Below are 15,915 nucleotides of genomic sequence, written 5' to 3'. Positions count from 1 at the left end.
GGCCCATCTAGTCTGCCCCTTTTTTTTTTTCCTTTAGGTAATCTCAACCCTTTTTGAACCTTAATTCTTTGTAAGGATATTCATATGCCTATCCGAAGCATGTTTAAATTGCTCTACAGTCTTAGCCTCTACCACCTCTGATGGGAGGCTATTTAACTTATCCACTACCCTTTCTATAAAATAATTTTTCCTTAAATTTCCCCTGAACCTGCCTCCCTCCAGTCTCAGTGTATGTCCTCGAGTTCTAATACTTCTCTTCCTTTGAAGAATGTTTCCCTCCTGAACTTTGTTAAAACCTTTGGTGTATTTGAAAGTTTCTATCATGTCTCCCCTTTCCCTTCTCTCCTCTATACTATACATGTTAAGATCTTTTAGCCTTTCCGGGTAAGTTTTGTGATGTAGGCCATGTACCATTTTAGTTGCCCTTCTTTGTACACTCTCTAATGTATTTATATCCTTCTGGAGATAGGGTCTCCAGAACTGGACACAGTATTCCAGATGAGGCCGCACCAATGACCTATACAGTGGCATTATTACTTCTCTTTTCCTGCTACTGACTCCTCTCCCTATGCAACCAAGCATCTGACTTGCCTTTCTAATTGCTTTGTTGCATTGCTTTCCGGCCTTTAAGTCACTTGAAATAGTGACTCCTAAATCCCTTTCCTCCTCAGTAGTTTCCATTATAGTACCCTTGATACTATATTAAGCCTTTGGGTTTTTGAGACCCAAGTGCATGATTTTGCATTTTTTAGCATTAAACTGTAGTTGCCATGTTCTTGACCATTTTTCAAGCCTAGCTAGGTCATCAATCATTTGTTTTACCCCTCCTGGTGTGTCTACCCTGTTGCATATCTTTGTATCATCTGCAAAAAGGCATACTTTCCCTTCAATACCATTTGCAATGTCACCAAAGATATTAAAGAGAACTGGTCCAAGTACAGATCCCTGGGGTACTCCACTAGTAACATTTCCCTCCATAGATTGCACTCCATTTACTACAACTGTCTCTTTCCTATCCTGCAACCAGGTTCTTATCCATTTAACTATTTTATAATCCACCCCCACACTTTCAAGTTTATTTAGCAGTCTGCGATGTGGGACAGTGTCAAATGCCTTACTAAAGTCTAGATATGCTACATCTACAGCTCCCCCTTGATTTATTATTTTCATCACAGAGTCCAAAAAGTCAATAAGATTTGTTTGGCATGATCTCCCACCAGTAAATCCATGCTGTTTTGGATCCTGTAAGTTGTTTGATTTAAGATATTCCACAACTCTTTCTTTTAGTAGTTTTTCCATTACTTTCCCTACTACTGATGTAAGGCTTACTGGTCTGTAGTTACTTGCTTCTTCCTTGCTTCCACTTTTGTACAGTGGAACTACATTTGCTCTTTTCCAGTCCTCTGGAATGGCACCTGTATTTAGTGACTGGTTAAATAATTCTGTTAATGGTGCCACCAGCACATCTTTTAGCTCTTTTAGTATAATTGGGTGTATCCCATCTGGCCCCACTGATTTATCCACTATTAGTTTTGAAAGTTCAGTTAGGACCTTCTCCTCTGTAAATGTACTTTCATCTACCTTATTTTTATGAATGTCCTTGCAACTTAACTGTGGCCTTCCCTTCTTCTGTGAACCACACTGGCTTCCTTTTCCTGGTGCTTTTCCTAACCCTTTTGATACAAAGGTCTGTTGCCCTTGGTATTGCACTTTTCAGTTTTTCCCATCTCTCCTGCACCCCTTCCAAGTTCCTCCAGTCCGCCAATGAATCACTTAAACATCTCCCCATTTTTGCAAAGTCAGCATTTCTAAAATCCAACACCTTTGTTTTTGTGTGACAGGAGTTGGATCCTGTCTTTATACTAAACCATACTGCTTGATGATCACTGGATCCCAGGTGCTCACCCACATATATGTCTGATATCCTGTCACCATTTGAAAGAATTAAATCTAATATTGAGTCTTTCCAAGTGGGCTCCCTCACCAATTGCTTGAGAGATGCTCCCTGTAAGGAAATTAGAAATTTGCCACTTGTAGCTGAACTTGCAAAGGACCCCTCCCAATTTACATCAGGTAAATTAAAGTCTCCCATGATTATGACTTCTCCCTTTAAAGCCATTTTAGAGATGTCCAACAATAGGTTCCTGTCCAAATCCTGCCCCTGGCCTGGTGGTCTATAGATCACCCCAATGCTTATAATGTCCTTCTCCCCAGTTTCTGTGGTGACCCAAAGGGCCTCAGTTTTGTCCTCAACATTTTGTATTAAAGTAGCATTTATGCTTTTTTTCACATACATTGCTACCCCTCCTCCTATTCTTCCCATTCTATCCTTCCTAAATAAATTGTATCCTGGTATAGCTATGTCCCAGTCATGATTCTCATTGCACCATGACTCAGTAATTGCGACAATATCCAGGTTATCCCTTGTCATTATCGCAATTAGCTCTGGAATGTTGTCTCCTAAGTTCCTAGCATTTGCACACATAGCTTTAAGAATTTTGTCTGTGCATCTGTTATTAGTAGCCATGTCCAGACAGTACCAAAAATGACAAGTTTAAAGTTGAAATTACCTGTTTGGTGATGTTGTTCAGTGTTTGTTTTTTTGTTTTTTTCCCCCCTAACCAGGAATCATTTACACAACGACTACACCTCACTAAATGAAAAGATATAGTACACCAGATAGCATGCAGTAATAATACTGTTTCACTGAACAACTTCCCCACACATGCAATGCCAATTACAAGCAATTCATTACACCAAAACATACATAAGTTTGCAAAATAGAGAACTGTAGTGAGTAGATTGGGGATGTCTTTTCTTAGTTTAAAAGACAGATAATATGCATAAGATTAATTACATACTTTTGAGGCATTAAGGCAGGGATAATTCCAGACTCCGCAAAGTAGCTTAACTCACCTGTGCATGATTAAAGAAATTCTGAAAACATGACCTGCAGCTGAGTACTATGGGATTGGAGTGAGAAGCATTATTGTAAAATGATCAAAGTTCCCTCTGTACAAGCACTCACTCTCAAAACAGCGGCAACATCCTATCCGCAGCTATATGCATTTCCCATATAACAGACGGTTTGGCCAAAATGATTGAAAGATGATTTATTTCCAGTTATTGCGCACATCAACTAATGTTCTGTCCCAGACACTGAAAACATGACCTGGTCACAAGCTGAAGATCACTGCTAGGAACCTGTGATTTGTAGTTAGACATTCATTTAGATCACTGCAGAAACGGTCAATAGAGGACTCCTCGGCTCAGCCCCCTCATACAGAAGACGCAGCAATTACCCACACTCACCCAGTATTCTAGTGTTGGGTTGCACAGTCAAACATTACAGGGAAGCAGTAAAGCCGCAGGAGCCCCAGGCTGGCATGGGTCTGCACAAATAGAATCCATGGATCAGGTCTTCAGAAAGTGTGGTCATTGCTGAAATCAGAGGTGGGTAACTTGTAGGCTGGACCTCCAAAACTAGCTTCTGGGCGCTCCCGATTATCAGACACAGTAAGTAATACCTTCAAACTTAACTGCGTCATTTGAGACCCCAGAACCATGGCACGCCGCCTTTATGCCCCAGAACCATGGCACACTGATCCTTGGAGCTTCAGAAACATGACACACTGATCTGTGTGTCACCAATAACATGGCACACAGACCCTTGGGGCACCACAACCATGGCACACTGATCCTTGGGGGCACATAACCATGGCACACTTACCCTTGGGGCACCACAACAATGGCACACTGGCATTGGCACCTCAGAACCATGGCACACTGATCACTTGGGCACTGAAACTATGGCACACTGGCTTTGGAGCCCCAGAACCATGGCACAGTGATCCTTGGGTCACCAATAACGTGGCACACTGACCCTTGAGACTCCAAAACCATGGCACACTGACCATTGGGGGCATAGAACCATGGCACACTGATCCTGGGGCACTACAACCATGGCACACTGATCCTTGGGGCACCACAGACCTAGCACACTGATCCTTGGGGCACCACAGACATAGCACACTAATCCTTGGGGCACCACAGACCTAGCACACTGATCCTTGGGGCACCACAGACCTAGCACACTGATCCTTGGGGCACCACAGACATAGCACACTGATCCTTGGGGCACCACAGACATAGCACACTGATCCTTGGGGCACCACAGACATAGCACACTGATCCTTGGGGCACCACAGACATAGCACACTGATCCTTGGGGCACCACAGACATAGCACACTGATCCTTGGGGCACCACAGACATGGCACACTGATCCTTGGGGCACCACAGACATAGCACACTAATCCTTGGGGGCACCACAGACATAGCACACTGATCCTTGGGGCACCACAGACATAGCACACTGATCCTTGGGGCACCACAGACATGGCACACTGATCCTTGGGGCACCACAGACATAGCACACTGATCCTTGGGGCACCACAGACATAGCACACTAATCCTTGGGGCACCACAGACATAGCACACTAATCCTTGGGGCACCACAGACATAGCACACTGATCCTTGGGGCACCACAGACATAGCACATTGATCCCTGGGGCACCACAGACATAGCACACTGATCCTTGGGGCACCACAGACATAGCACACTGATCCTTGGGGCACCACAGACATAGCACACTAATCCTTGGGGGCACCACAGACATAGCACACTGATCCTTGGGGCACCACAGACATGGCACACTGATCCTTGGGGCACCACAGACATAGCACACTGATCCTTGGGGCACCACAGACATGGCACACTGATCCTTGGGGCACCACAGATATAGCACACTGATCCTTGGGGCACCACAGACATAGCACACTGATCCTTGGGGCACCACAGACCTAGCACACTGATCCTTGGGGCACCACAGACATAGCACACTGATCCTTGGGGCACCACAGACATAGCACACTGATCCTTGGGGCACCACAGACATAGCACACTGATCCTTGGGGCACCACAGACATAGCACACTGATCCTTGGGGCACCACAGACATAGCACACTAATCCTTGGGGGCACCACAGACATAGCACACTGATCCTTGGGGCACCACAGACATGGCACACTGATCCTTGGGGCACCACAGACATAGCACACTGATCCTTGGGGCACCACAGACATAGCACACTGATCCTTGGGGCACCACAGACATAGCACACTGATCCTTGGGGCACCACAGACATAGCACACTGATCCTTGGGGCACCACAGACATAGCACACTGATCCTTGGGGCACCACAGACATAGCACACTGATCCTTGGGGCACCACAGACATAGCACACTGATCCTTGGGGCACCACAGACATAGCACACTGATCCTTGGGGCACCACAGACATAGCACACTGATCCTTGGGGCACCACAGACATGGCACACTGATCCTTGGGGCACCACAGACATGGCACACTGATCCTTGGGGCACCACAGACATAGCACACTGATCCTTGGGGCACCACAGACCTAGCACACTGATCCTTGGGGCACCACAGACATAGCACACTGATCCTTGGGGCACCACAGACCTAGCACACTGATCCTTGGGGCACCACAGACATAGCACACTGATCCTTGGGGCACCACAGACATAGCACACTGATCCTTGGGGCACCACAGACATAGCACACTGATCCTTGGGGCACCACAGACATAGCACACTGATCCTTGGGGCACCACAGACATAGCACACTGATCCTTGGGGCACCACAGACATAGCACACTGATCCTTGGGGCACCACAGACATGGCACACTAATCCTTGGGGCACCACAGACATAGCACACTGATCCTTGGGGCACCACAGACATAGCACACTGATCCTTGGGGCACCACAGACATAGCACACTGATCCTTGGGGCACCACAGACATAGCACACTGATCCTTGGGGCACCACAGACATAGCACACTGATCCTTGGGGCACCACAGACATAGCACACTGATCCTTGGGGCACCACAGACATAGCACACTGATCCTTGGGGCACCACAGACATAGCACACTGATCCTTGGGGCACCACAGACATAGCACACTAATCCTTGGGGGCACCACAGACATAGCACACTGATCCTTGGGGCACCACAGACATAGCACACTGATCCTTGGGGCACCACAGACATGGCACACTGATCCTTGGGGCACCACAGACATAGCACACTGATCCTTGGGGCACCACAGACATAGCACACTGATCCTTGGGGCACCACAGACATAGCACACTCATCCTGGGGGCACCACAGACATAGCACACTGATCCTTGGGGCACCACAGACATGGCACACTGATCCTTGGGGGCACAGAACCATGGCACACTAATACTTTGGGGCACAGAACTACAGCACAATGATCCTTGGAGCCCCAGTCCCGTGGCACACTGATCCTTGGGGCACGGATACCACGACACACTGACACTTTAAAAGACCCCAAAGTAATGTCCCGTTGACCCTAAGGACCTTAAAATAAAGATACTCTAGCTCTTGGGGTAAAAAAATGGTACACTGACCCCTAAATCCCTATCTAAATAAAGTAGCTACACGGAGCGAGATAAGTGTCACTTATGAACACAATACATATGCCGGTGGCTGGGGTGGGGGTCCATAAACACAGGAATTAGAGGACTGAGAATTAAAGGCTGGAGCTCCCCTTTAACTTGAGTATTAATATTGGAAAGTAGTCGTTAAAACAAATGTAAAATGAACCAGCAACAATTTGTACTAATCCGACGTATCTATATAACACACTAACGGCAGAACACAACCCCCTCCTCACCAGTGTTATGGATTATTATTGTGTTTACCGACATGTAAAACATCACCCGTTCCTTTCAACCCCACGCCTGACCTCAAATTATAAAGAAAGCCGCTCTCGCTTTACATCTCCTCACCCTTCCTTTGTAACCCGCACTACAATGTTGAACAAGGCGGGCGTACTTTGCCCTCTACCTCAAATATATTTTGCACGAGTTTACATGCCTTGCTTACATAGAGCTAGCCTTTTTTTCCCTTCCGTTGCTTTTGTTATTTAAAAGTGCAGATACATTGGAGTCATTTTCCCCCTTTTGTTTCATATCCTTAAGATCATCGGCTTCAAAGACACAGCGTCAGCGGGCGGTCGATTTATGAGTCAACTCTTGAAGAGATGCTGAAGAATTACCTTGTCAATCACCCCAAGGACTCTGAAGGCCTTCAGTTCCTCGGCAGGACTCCTCGGGTTCCAAGAGGGCCTTGAACTCTCTGCTCCTGGAGGCTAATGGAACATATCAAAGATAAGACATCAATCAGTGTGGTACTTGAAGGAAGGCCGCCTGCTGGAGCAAATGCCAGGCGAAGGAAACGCAACTTATCATAAAATCACAGAGCCAAGATGAAAGATGACGTTTTATCTGAGCCTCTAATTATTAAGTTGCGAGTAAATAAATTAGGAGGGTGGAGAGAGAAACACAAAACATTCTGATAACGAAAATTTGCGTCTGTACGGATTTTGGGAGCGGTAAGGAAGGAACTGATGTTGCGTTAAGTGGTTCTTTAGCCAAATGTTACGGAGAAAAGGTGGATAAGGAATCCGGGCAGGAGAAACCCACTGTGGATTATTTTTAAGGTCCCATCAAGCGTTCACTCTTGGGATATCTGTCTATAATATAATATAACATAATATAATATAAATATATATATATATATATATATATATATATATATATAAATCAATCAATCAATCAATCAATCATAGGGGCTCTGCGCTCGCTGTATTAACTAACAATAATAAACAGTGGCGTTTTAGCTCGTGTATTGATCAATGCACTCTTATTTTTCCACTAATATTACTCTTTTGAGTATTTTATTAACACCCTTATTTTTGTAGCACTTTCTAACCCATAGCTTCTGCTTCTTTCTTAACACATATTAACACTTTAGTATCTCAATGGTGTGCTGCCCTAGGGTGGTCGGGCCTGAGCCGACTTTGTGGGGTCCAAGCCCTGGACTTATGCTTAGTTAGGGACCTCCAGTAATAGAGCAGCAGTGAAGTGGCCTGGAGGCTTATCATATCTTTTGCAAAACATATGTAACGAAGAGCTCTAAATTTCCTATTATTACATAGTATATAGTTCTTCTTACTAACATCCAGCAGAGTGCGTGGGAAAAATCCCTTTTGTTTTTCTTGTCTACAGTAACCCCCTCCCGCAGCACCTGGGGATTGTTACCAGCTTGATTAGAGCAGTTTGCCACCATTTATTGCAGTTCAATGCATTTAAGCCTGCAGCCCCCGACAAGGGACCCCACTATACTGCAGGTCCATTTTGTGTTGTATAAAATTACACACCCACACATTATATATATACGGTATATATATACACACATACACAACATATATATTATACATACATACATACACACACACACACACACGCGGTTCTGCATATGTGTTGATAATTAAACAACTAGTACTGAAATCCATTCTATTTTAGCACATCCTGGCAATTAAAGGGCTGAACGCGGCGCTTTACCACCTGTGCTAAAAATGCTCCAAAAACTAGGGGCATGCGCGCTTACGAAGCTGGAAAAGGGCCAGCGTGCCTCCCGGCTATAATAATTATGTATGCAAGAAACCAAGGCGTTATTGCAATACACGATTGTGGCTTACAACGGAACGCAGACAAGGTATAGCACACGGGCCCCACAGGCATTCGTAAATTAGAGAAGTTTTTGTGGTTGCAGAGGGCCCGAAATATCTGTGAGGACAACAAGGCGTTAACTCGCAACGGTGGGCTACAAATGTTGATCTCTAGTAAATGACTATTCTGAAATACGAGGTAGCAGTGTCAGCGGTATTATGTGTCACTTGTGAACGGTGAGAATACTGTAAAACAGCCGTCGTCACCTCTTGTCCATAATATGAAGACTGGATGAGAACAGCTGCGGCAGTAAAGGTGATCATGACAAACAGCCTGAGCCCGTGTGAGGACATAAAACCAGAACGATGTGTCAGCTCAGAAACAAAGGAGGGGAACAAACAGATTACACAGAAAGTTTACACTACACTCATTATAAACACTTGGTTATAAACTTTGTGCAAAGGGGTTTGTGGCAGGCTGTGCAATACACCGGGAGACCTGTGAATTGGTCAGGACGGATTTGCTAGGACAAGAGTGATCATTCTGAGTTGTTCGATAGCTGCATTCGTTCGCTGTGCAGCGATGAGGCAAAAAAACTGCACTTGTGCGCATGCATATGCGCACGCGCGACGTACTATTACAACGAACTATGTAGTTTCACATGGGGTCTAGTGAAGCTCTTCAGTCGCACTGCTGGCCGCAGAGTGATTGACATGAAGTGGACATTTCTGGGTGTTTTTAGGGAGTGTTCGAAAAAACGCAGGCGTGGCTGGCCAAACGCAGGGCGTGTTTGTGACGTCAAAACAGGAACTGAACAGTCTGAAGTCATCGCAAGCGCTGAGTAGGTATTGAGCTACTCTAAAACTGCACAAAAAAAAAACTTTGCCGTCGCTCTGCGATCCTTTCATTCGCACTTCTGCTAAGCTAAAATACACTTCCAGTGGGAGGCGGCATAGCGTTTGCACGGCTGCTAAAAACTGATAGCGAGCGATCAACTCGGAATGACCACCAATGAGAAGAGCTAGGAAGAGGTCACGGCTACACTCCATACGGATGATGTGCAAACGAGCTGCACCAGGAGGCGCTCGGACCTACAGGTACTGTAATAGCAGAACATGATCTTCGGATGAACCAGCAGTCTGTGTAAAAATCCTTTTGGACTAGACAACTTCCATTAGAGGTGTGAAAGACCAAACAAGAACAGGACATTGTAACAGACTATTATAAATGCAAGGGCATTCTGAATTGTAGCATTGCAATCTTCCATATAATGAGACTAGTATAAAATAATGAGTACAGCACACTAGTGATACGACCACCAGGGGGCGACTGCATTGAGTATTTATAGGAACTTCTACAAGTACACAGATCGCAAAGGCTGCAGAACGTGTCACTATCAGGCAGATCCGTTTTGGTTGCAGAAAATATTACTAAAGTGTGAAATAAACGGAAAAAAACAAACACACGTTTCAGCTCACACAGAATATTCCCGTTACTAATATATTTCTACCCCTTAAATTATATAGTTTGTATTAAAATGAGCAGGAAAGGAAAGCCTTAGAGAAAGGCTGGAGAAATCCCAGGTGTCAGGTATACTGATCAGACTACAATATACTGTACTGTATGGGGGTCAAACCAATTACGTGCCAGTTGGGTCCTACAGACATTTTTCTGTCCCCAAAATGCTGAAAAGGCGTTAATTTGCTGAGAAATGCTTTCTGGCTGCCATGTTTCACCATTAATAAAAAATGCAAATATTATCCATGTGACACTGTTTAAAAACCTCCAGTACTTTCCGTTTGGCTACTAACTGCCATCTATATGTTCCTGCTACCTCAGATGTCACTTCTTTAGGGCCCAGGATGGTTTCCCCTATACATTTTGATTACACTTGCACCAAGTTACTCCATATGCTAATGAATGAAAGGAGTAACTCACAGCACAGAGCGTCTGCATATGTGAATGAGTAACTCACAGCACAGAGCGTCTGCATTTGCTACTGAATTATAGGAGTAACTCACAGTACTGAGCATTTGCATATTATTATAGTTTTTGTTATTTATTATCCATATGTGAATGAATCACAGGAGTAACTCACAGTACTGAGCATCTGCATATGCTAATGAATGATGGAAGTAATACACAGCACAGAGCGTCTGCATATGCTAATGAATGATAGAAGTAACTCACAGTACTGAGAGTCTGCATATGCTAATGAATGATAGAAGTAACACACAGAACAGTGTGTCTGCATATGCTAATGAATGATAGGTGTAACTCACAGGACAGAGCATCTGCATATGCTAATGAATCACAGGAGTAACTCACAGCACTGAGCATCTGCTAATGACTGATAGGAGTAACTCACAGTACTGAGCGTCTGCTAATGAATGATAGGAGTAACAGCACTGAGCGTCTGCATATGCTAATAAATGATAGGAGTAACTCACAGCAAAGAGCATCTGCATATGCTAATGCATCACAGGAGTAACTCACAGCACAAAGCATCTGGAAATGAATGACAGTAGTAACTCACAGTACTGAGCATCTGCATATGCAAATGAATCACAGGAGTAACTCACAGCACAGAGCATCTGCGAATGAATCACAAGAGTAACTCACAGTACTGAGCATCTACATATGCTAATGAAAGATAGTAGTAACTCACAGAACAGAGCATCTGCATATGCTACTGAATGAGAGAAGTAACTCACAGTATTGAGCGTCTGCATATGCTAATGAATGATAGGAGTAAATCACAGTACTGAGCATCTGCATATGCTAATGAATGATAGAAGTAACTCACAGCACTGAGCATCTGCTAATGAATGATAGGAGTAACACACAGCACTGAGCATCTGCATATGCTAAGGAATGATAGAAGTAACACAGCACAGAGCATCTGCATATGCTACTGAATGATAGGAGTAACTCACAGCACAGAGCATCTGCATATGCTAATGAATGAAAGGAGTAACTCAGAGCACTGAGTGTCTGCATATGCTAATGAATGATACGAGTAACTCACAGTACTGAGCGTCGGCATATGTTAATGAATAATAGGAGTAACTCACAGTACTGAGCATCTGCTAATGAATGATAGGAGTAACTCAACACAGAGCATCTGCATATGTTAATGAATGATAGGAGTAACTCACAGCACTGAGCATCTGCTAATGACTGATAAAAGTAACAGCACTGAGCGTCTGCATATGCTAATGAATGATAGGAGTAACTCACAGTACTGAGCATCTGCTAATGAATGATGGGAGTAACTAACAGCACAGAGTATCTGCATATGCTAATGAATGATAGGTGTAACACACAGCACAGAGCGTCTGCATATGCTAATGAATGAAAGGAGTAACACACAGCACAGAGCGTCTGCATATGCTAATGAATGAAAGGAGTAACTCACAGCACTGAGTGTCTGCATATGCTAATGAATGATAGGTGTAACACACAGTACTGAGCGTCTGCATATGCTAATGAATGATAGGAGTAACTCACAGTACTGAGCATGCTCTCCTCTGATGAGGGTTTAAGACATAAGCTGGAAACGGTTTCGGCTCGCATCAAATACTCCGCCGTCTTCTTCTTCACCGCTTCGCGCCGCGTTGGGCTGGCCTCACCTGTGATGACAGAAGAAAAGGTTACTTAGCCGCTACTGAGTTTTACAGGGTAGAATTCACATGGAATTAATGTAGCACAGTGATTTTCAACCTTTTTTCTCTCGCGGCACACCCTAACAATATTCTAAAATTGCCAAGGCACACCATCCGTTCCCCACAGAAAAAAAATCCTTAAAAACACACATTGGCCCTCACAGTAATAAAAAATCCACACATGCATCGGCCTACACAGAAAAAACAATCACATTGCTCCCCACATAAATCAATCACATTGCTCCCCACGAGTTATTCACATTGTTTCCCCCCATAAATCCATAAATCTTATTGTTCCCCACAGGAGAAATAAAATAAAAAATATTAGCCCCTACCGGTCAGCTGTCCTCCTCCCTGTCCCTCAGTGGCGGGGGTTGTTCATAGTGGAGTGCTGTGAATACTGAGCAGCGGGTGGTCGGGCAGGTGTGGATGTGGGTGGACAAGGAAAGCTGTGGATGCAGGCGGGAACTGGTAGGTGTGTATGCAGGCGGGTGGGCTGGCTGGGTGGTGAGATGCGGCGGCCGTGACCTATGATATCACACCGCCGCGTCATCAAGGCATAGGTCACGGACAGAGCACGGCTGATCCTCTAAGAAGAGCCCGGAGCAAGAGTTCACTCTGAAGATGCAGGAAGCTGCTCTGGCTCCGCGGAACACCTTGCAACTGGTCACGGCACACTAGCTGAAAAAGCCTGATGTAGCAGATATGTGTGTGGCTTTTGTTTTTTTAATATTGGGCCTAATTCTGAGCTGATCGCAGCAGAAAATTTGTTAGCAGTTGGGCAAAACCATGTGCACTGCAGGTGGGGCAGATGTAACATGTGCAGAGAGAGTTAGATTTGGGTGGGGTGTGTTCAAACTGCAATCTAATTTGCAGTGTAAAAATAAAGCAGCCAGTATTTACCCTGCACAGAAATAATATAACCCACCCAAATCTAACTCTCTCTGCACATGTTACATCTGCCTTCCCTGCAGTGCACATGGTTTTGCCCAACTGCTAACAAACTTGCTGCTACGATCAACTCAGAATTACCCCCCTTACTAATTACAGGATAAATTGTCAATTTCATGAATTTACGATTATATGTACAAAGTGCAAACCTGGAGAAAGAATTACTGAACGAGCAGAAACAACGCTCCCAGTAATCTCAGGGCAGATGGGACCAGAGACCACGCTGCTCGCTGCGTCAATGAGCGGTCGTTTTTGGATCTTATCTAAGTAAAGATATTTCAGGTGAGTATAGAGCGCAGGGACTGTTTGGTCAGGACAAAAGTTGCAGGCAAAACGTGACCAGTATCAGCAAAACCTTAAATGCAAATATAGCGTAGGCATATAATAGAGAAGGAAAATGCAGACGGACTCTTTCTTCTGGAATCAGCGCACGGAACTGGCGAGAGTGGTTATACTGGTTAGTAGCTGGCCTCTCGGAGGGTTTAATTCCACTGTAGATCGTTCCTTGCCCAAAGAGGAACGGCGGCAGCTTCTCAACAGGGTAACAGACAGAAACAGGGAGAGTGGAAGTAATTACTAGTCCAGCAGGTGCGGTGGAGGAAGTCTGAGAAGGGCGCAAACTCAGTGACATAACTGGGGCTGATTCGGATGCAGCCAAACAGATGTGTCCTCATACATATAGCCTCAATACGCCACGTACCGCCAGATGCCCGGCGTGAGTGACCCGGCAGTTCCCGGGCTGCTCTGCTAACGTCGGACATCTTTTTTTGCTGAAATAGCATCTTAGCCGCATTGCTATATGAATAAGACGCACGCACACACGCACGTCCGAACGTGCAAGGACTGAGACGCCCAGAGTCTTTAGACGCCACCATCAGTCTCACCGTCAACTGCGTCCGGCATTGACAGTGCGCGCAACTCAGAAACTAGCCCTTATACAGTGTTGTACACAAACCCGATGAGGAGAGATCTGCGCATGCGCAAGAGCAGTGCCTCCAAATTGCAGCGTACTTGACGTGCTGCGGCCATTTTGGCGCGGAAAAAAGGGCGACAAAGATGAGCTGCTACTGCATTGCGCACAACTATGAGTCAGGCCCAATGACAAGAGTAACATTGTATAAGTAGCAGCGTAGCAGCGTCCTCTTTTGGAGAACAAAACTATTAGTAAAAAAGAATCACTATATATATATATATATATATATATATATATATATATATATATATATATATATATATATATATATATATATATATATATATATATATATATATATTTTCATACACAACTTATTTTTTGAGTACGTGCCTGGTCTATAATTGCAGCAGAGCGCTCCGCTGAGGGAGCCGACGTTGCAGCACTACGCCTGGTCTGTGAGTCAGGTACCAGCGCAGGTACCTTGCTGTAAATGAACAGGACGAAGAATCTCTGACAACGCACCTTCATGATGTTACTCTACTCTCTGCCATCGCTTTATCTCATTTCTCTCTCTATGGAGTAAATGTATGAAGCAGTGATAAGAGAGGAGAAGTGAGCCAGTGGAGAAGTTGTCCACGGCAACCAATAAGCACTGAGGTAACATTTATAATTCGCATACTATAGAATTATACAGAGCTGCTGATTGGTTGCCACGGGCAACTTCTCCACTCTTATCACTGCTTCATATATTTACCCCTATGGGAGTAGTGCACACCTGCCCGTTATGTGGTTACTAGTGCTCACCTGTCCCCTGTGCTCAGCGGTAACTAGTGCACGCCTGTCCCCTGTGCTCAGCGGTAACTAGTGCGCACCTGTCCCCTGTGCTCAGCGGTAACTAGTGCGCGCCTGTCCACCATGCTCAGCGGTAACTAGTGCTCACCTGTCCCCTGTGCTCAGCGGTAACTAGTGCTCACCTGTCCCCTGTGCTCAGCGGTAACTAGTGCACGCCTGTCCCTTGTGCTCAGCGGTAACTAGTGCGTGCCTTTCCACCGTGTTCAGCGGTAACTAGTGCTCACCTGTCCCCTGTGCTCAGCGGTAACTAGTGCTCACCTGTCCCCTGTGCTCAGCGGTAACTAGTGCTCACCTGTCCCCTGTGCTCAGCGGTAACTAGTGCTCACCTGTCCCCTGTGCTCAGCGGTAACTAGTGCTCACCTGTCCCCTGTGCTCAGCGGTAACTAGTGCTCACCTGTCCCCTGTGCTCAGCGTTAACTAGTGCTCACCTGTCCCCTGTGCTCAGCGGTAACTAGTGCTCACCTGTCCCCTGTGCTCAGCGGTAACTAGTGCGCGCCTGTCCCCTGTGCTCGGCGGTAACTAGTGCGCGCCTGTCCCCTGTGCTCGGCGGTAACTAGTGCGCGCCTGTCCCCTGTGCTCGGCGGTAACTAGTGCGCGCCTGTCCCCTGTGCTCGGCGGTAACTAGTGCGCGCCTGTCCCCTGTGCTCAGCGGTAACTAGTGCGCGCCTGTCCCCTGTGCTCGGCGGTAACTAGTGCGCGCCTGTCCCATGTGCTCACCGGTAACTAGTGGGCGCCTGTCCCCTGTGCTCAGCGGTAACTAGTGCGCGCCTGTCCCCTGTGCTCAGCGGTAACTAGTGCGCGCCTGTCCCATGTGCTCAGCGGTAACTAGTGGGCGCCTGTCCCCTGTGCTCAGCGGTAACTAGTGTGCGCCTGTCCCCTGTGTTCTGCGGTACTTAGTGCGCGC

General features: G+C 45.8%; 1 protein-coding gene across 1 annotated transcript in view; it reads right to left on the bottom strand.

Moving 5' to 3' along the window:
* Positions 1-15,915, bottom strand: part of RPS6KC1 (ribosomal protein S6 kinase C1) — a 315,485-nt gene that overhangs the window by 179,316 nt on the left and 120,254 nt on the right. Inside the window, exons 8-9 of the mRNA XM_063919063.1 lie at positions 12,138-12,259; positions 7,172-7,264 (exon numbers count right to left, since the gene is read on the bottom strand). Of these exons, the coding sequence (XP_063775133.1) occupies positions 7,172-7,264; positions 12,138-12,259 (215 nt within the window). The remainder of the gene's footprint in view (positions 1-7,171; positions 7,265-12,137; positions 12,260-15,915) is intronic.

This window comes from Pseudophryne corroboree, chromosome 4, assembly GCF_028390025.1.
Source record: "Pseudophryne corroboree isolate aPseCor3 chromosome 4, aPseCor3.hap2, whole genome shotgun sequence".
Classification (NCBI taxonomy): Eukaryota; Metazoa; Chordata; class Amphibia; order Anura; family Myobatrachidae; genus Pseudophryne; species Pseudophryne corroboree.
The sequence above is the reverse complement of the archived record's forward strand: the minus strand, read 5'-3'. Positions and strand labels throughout refer to the sequence as shown.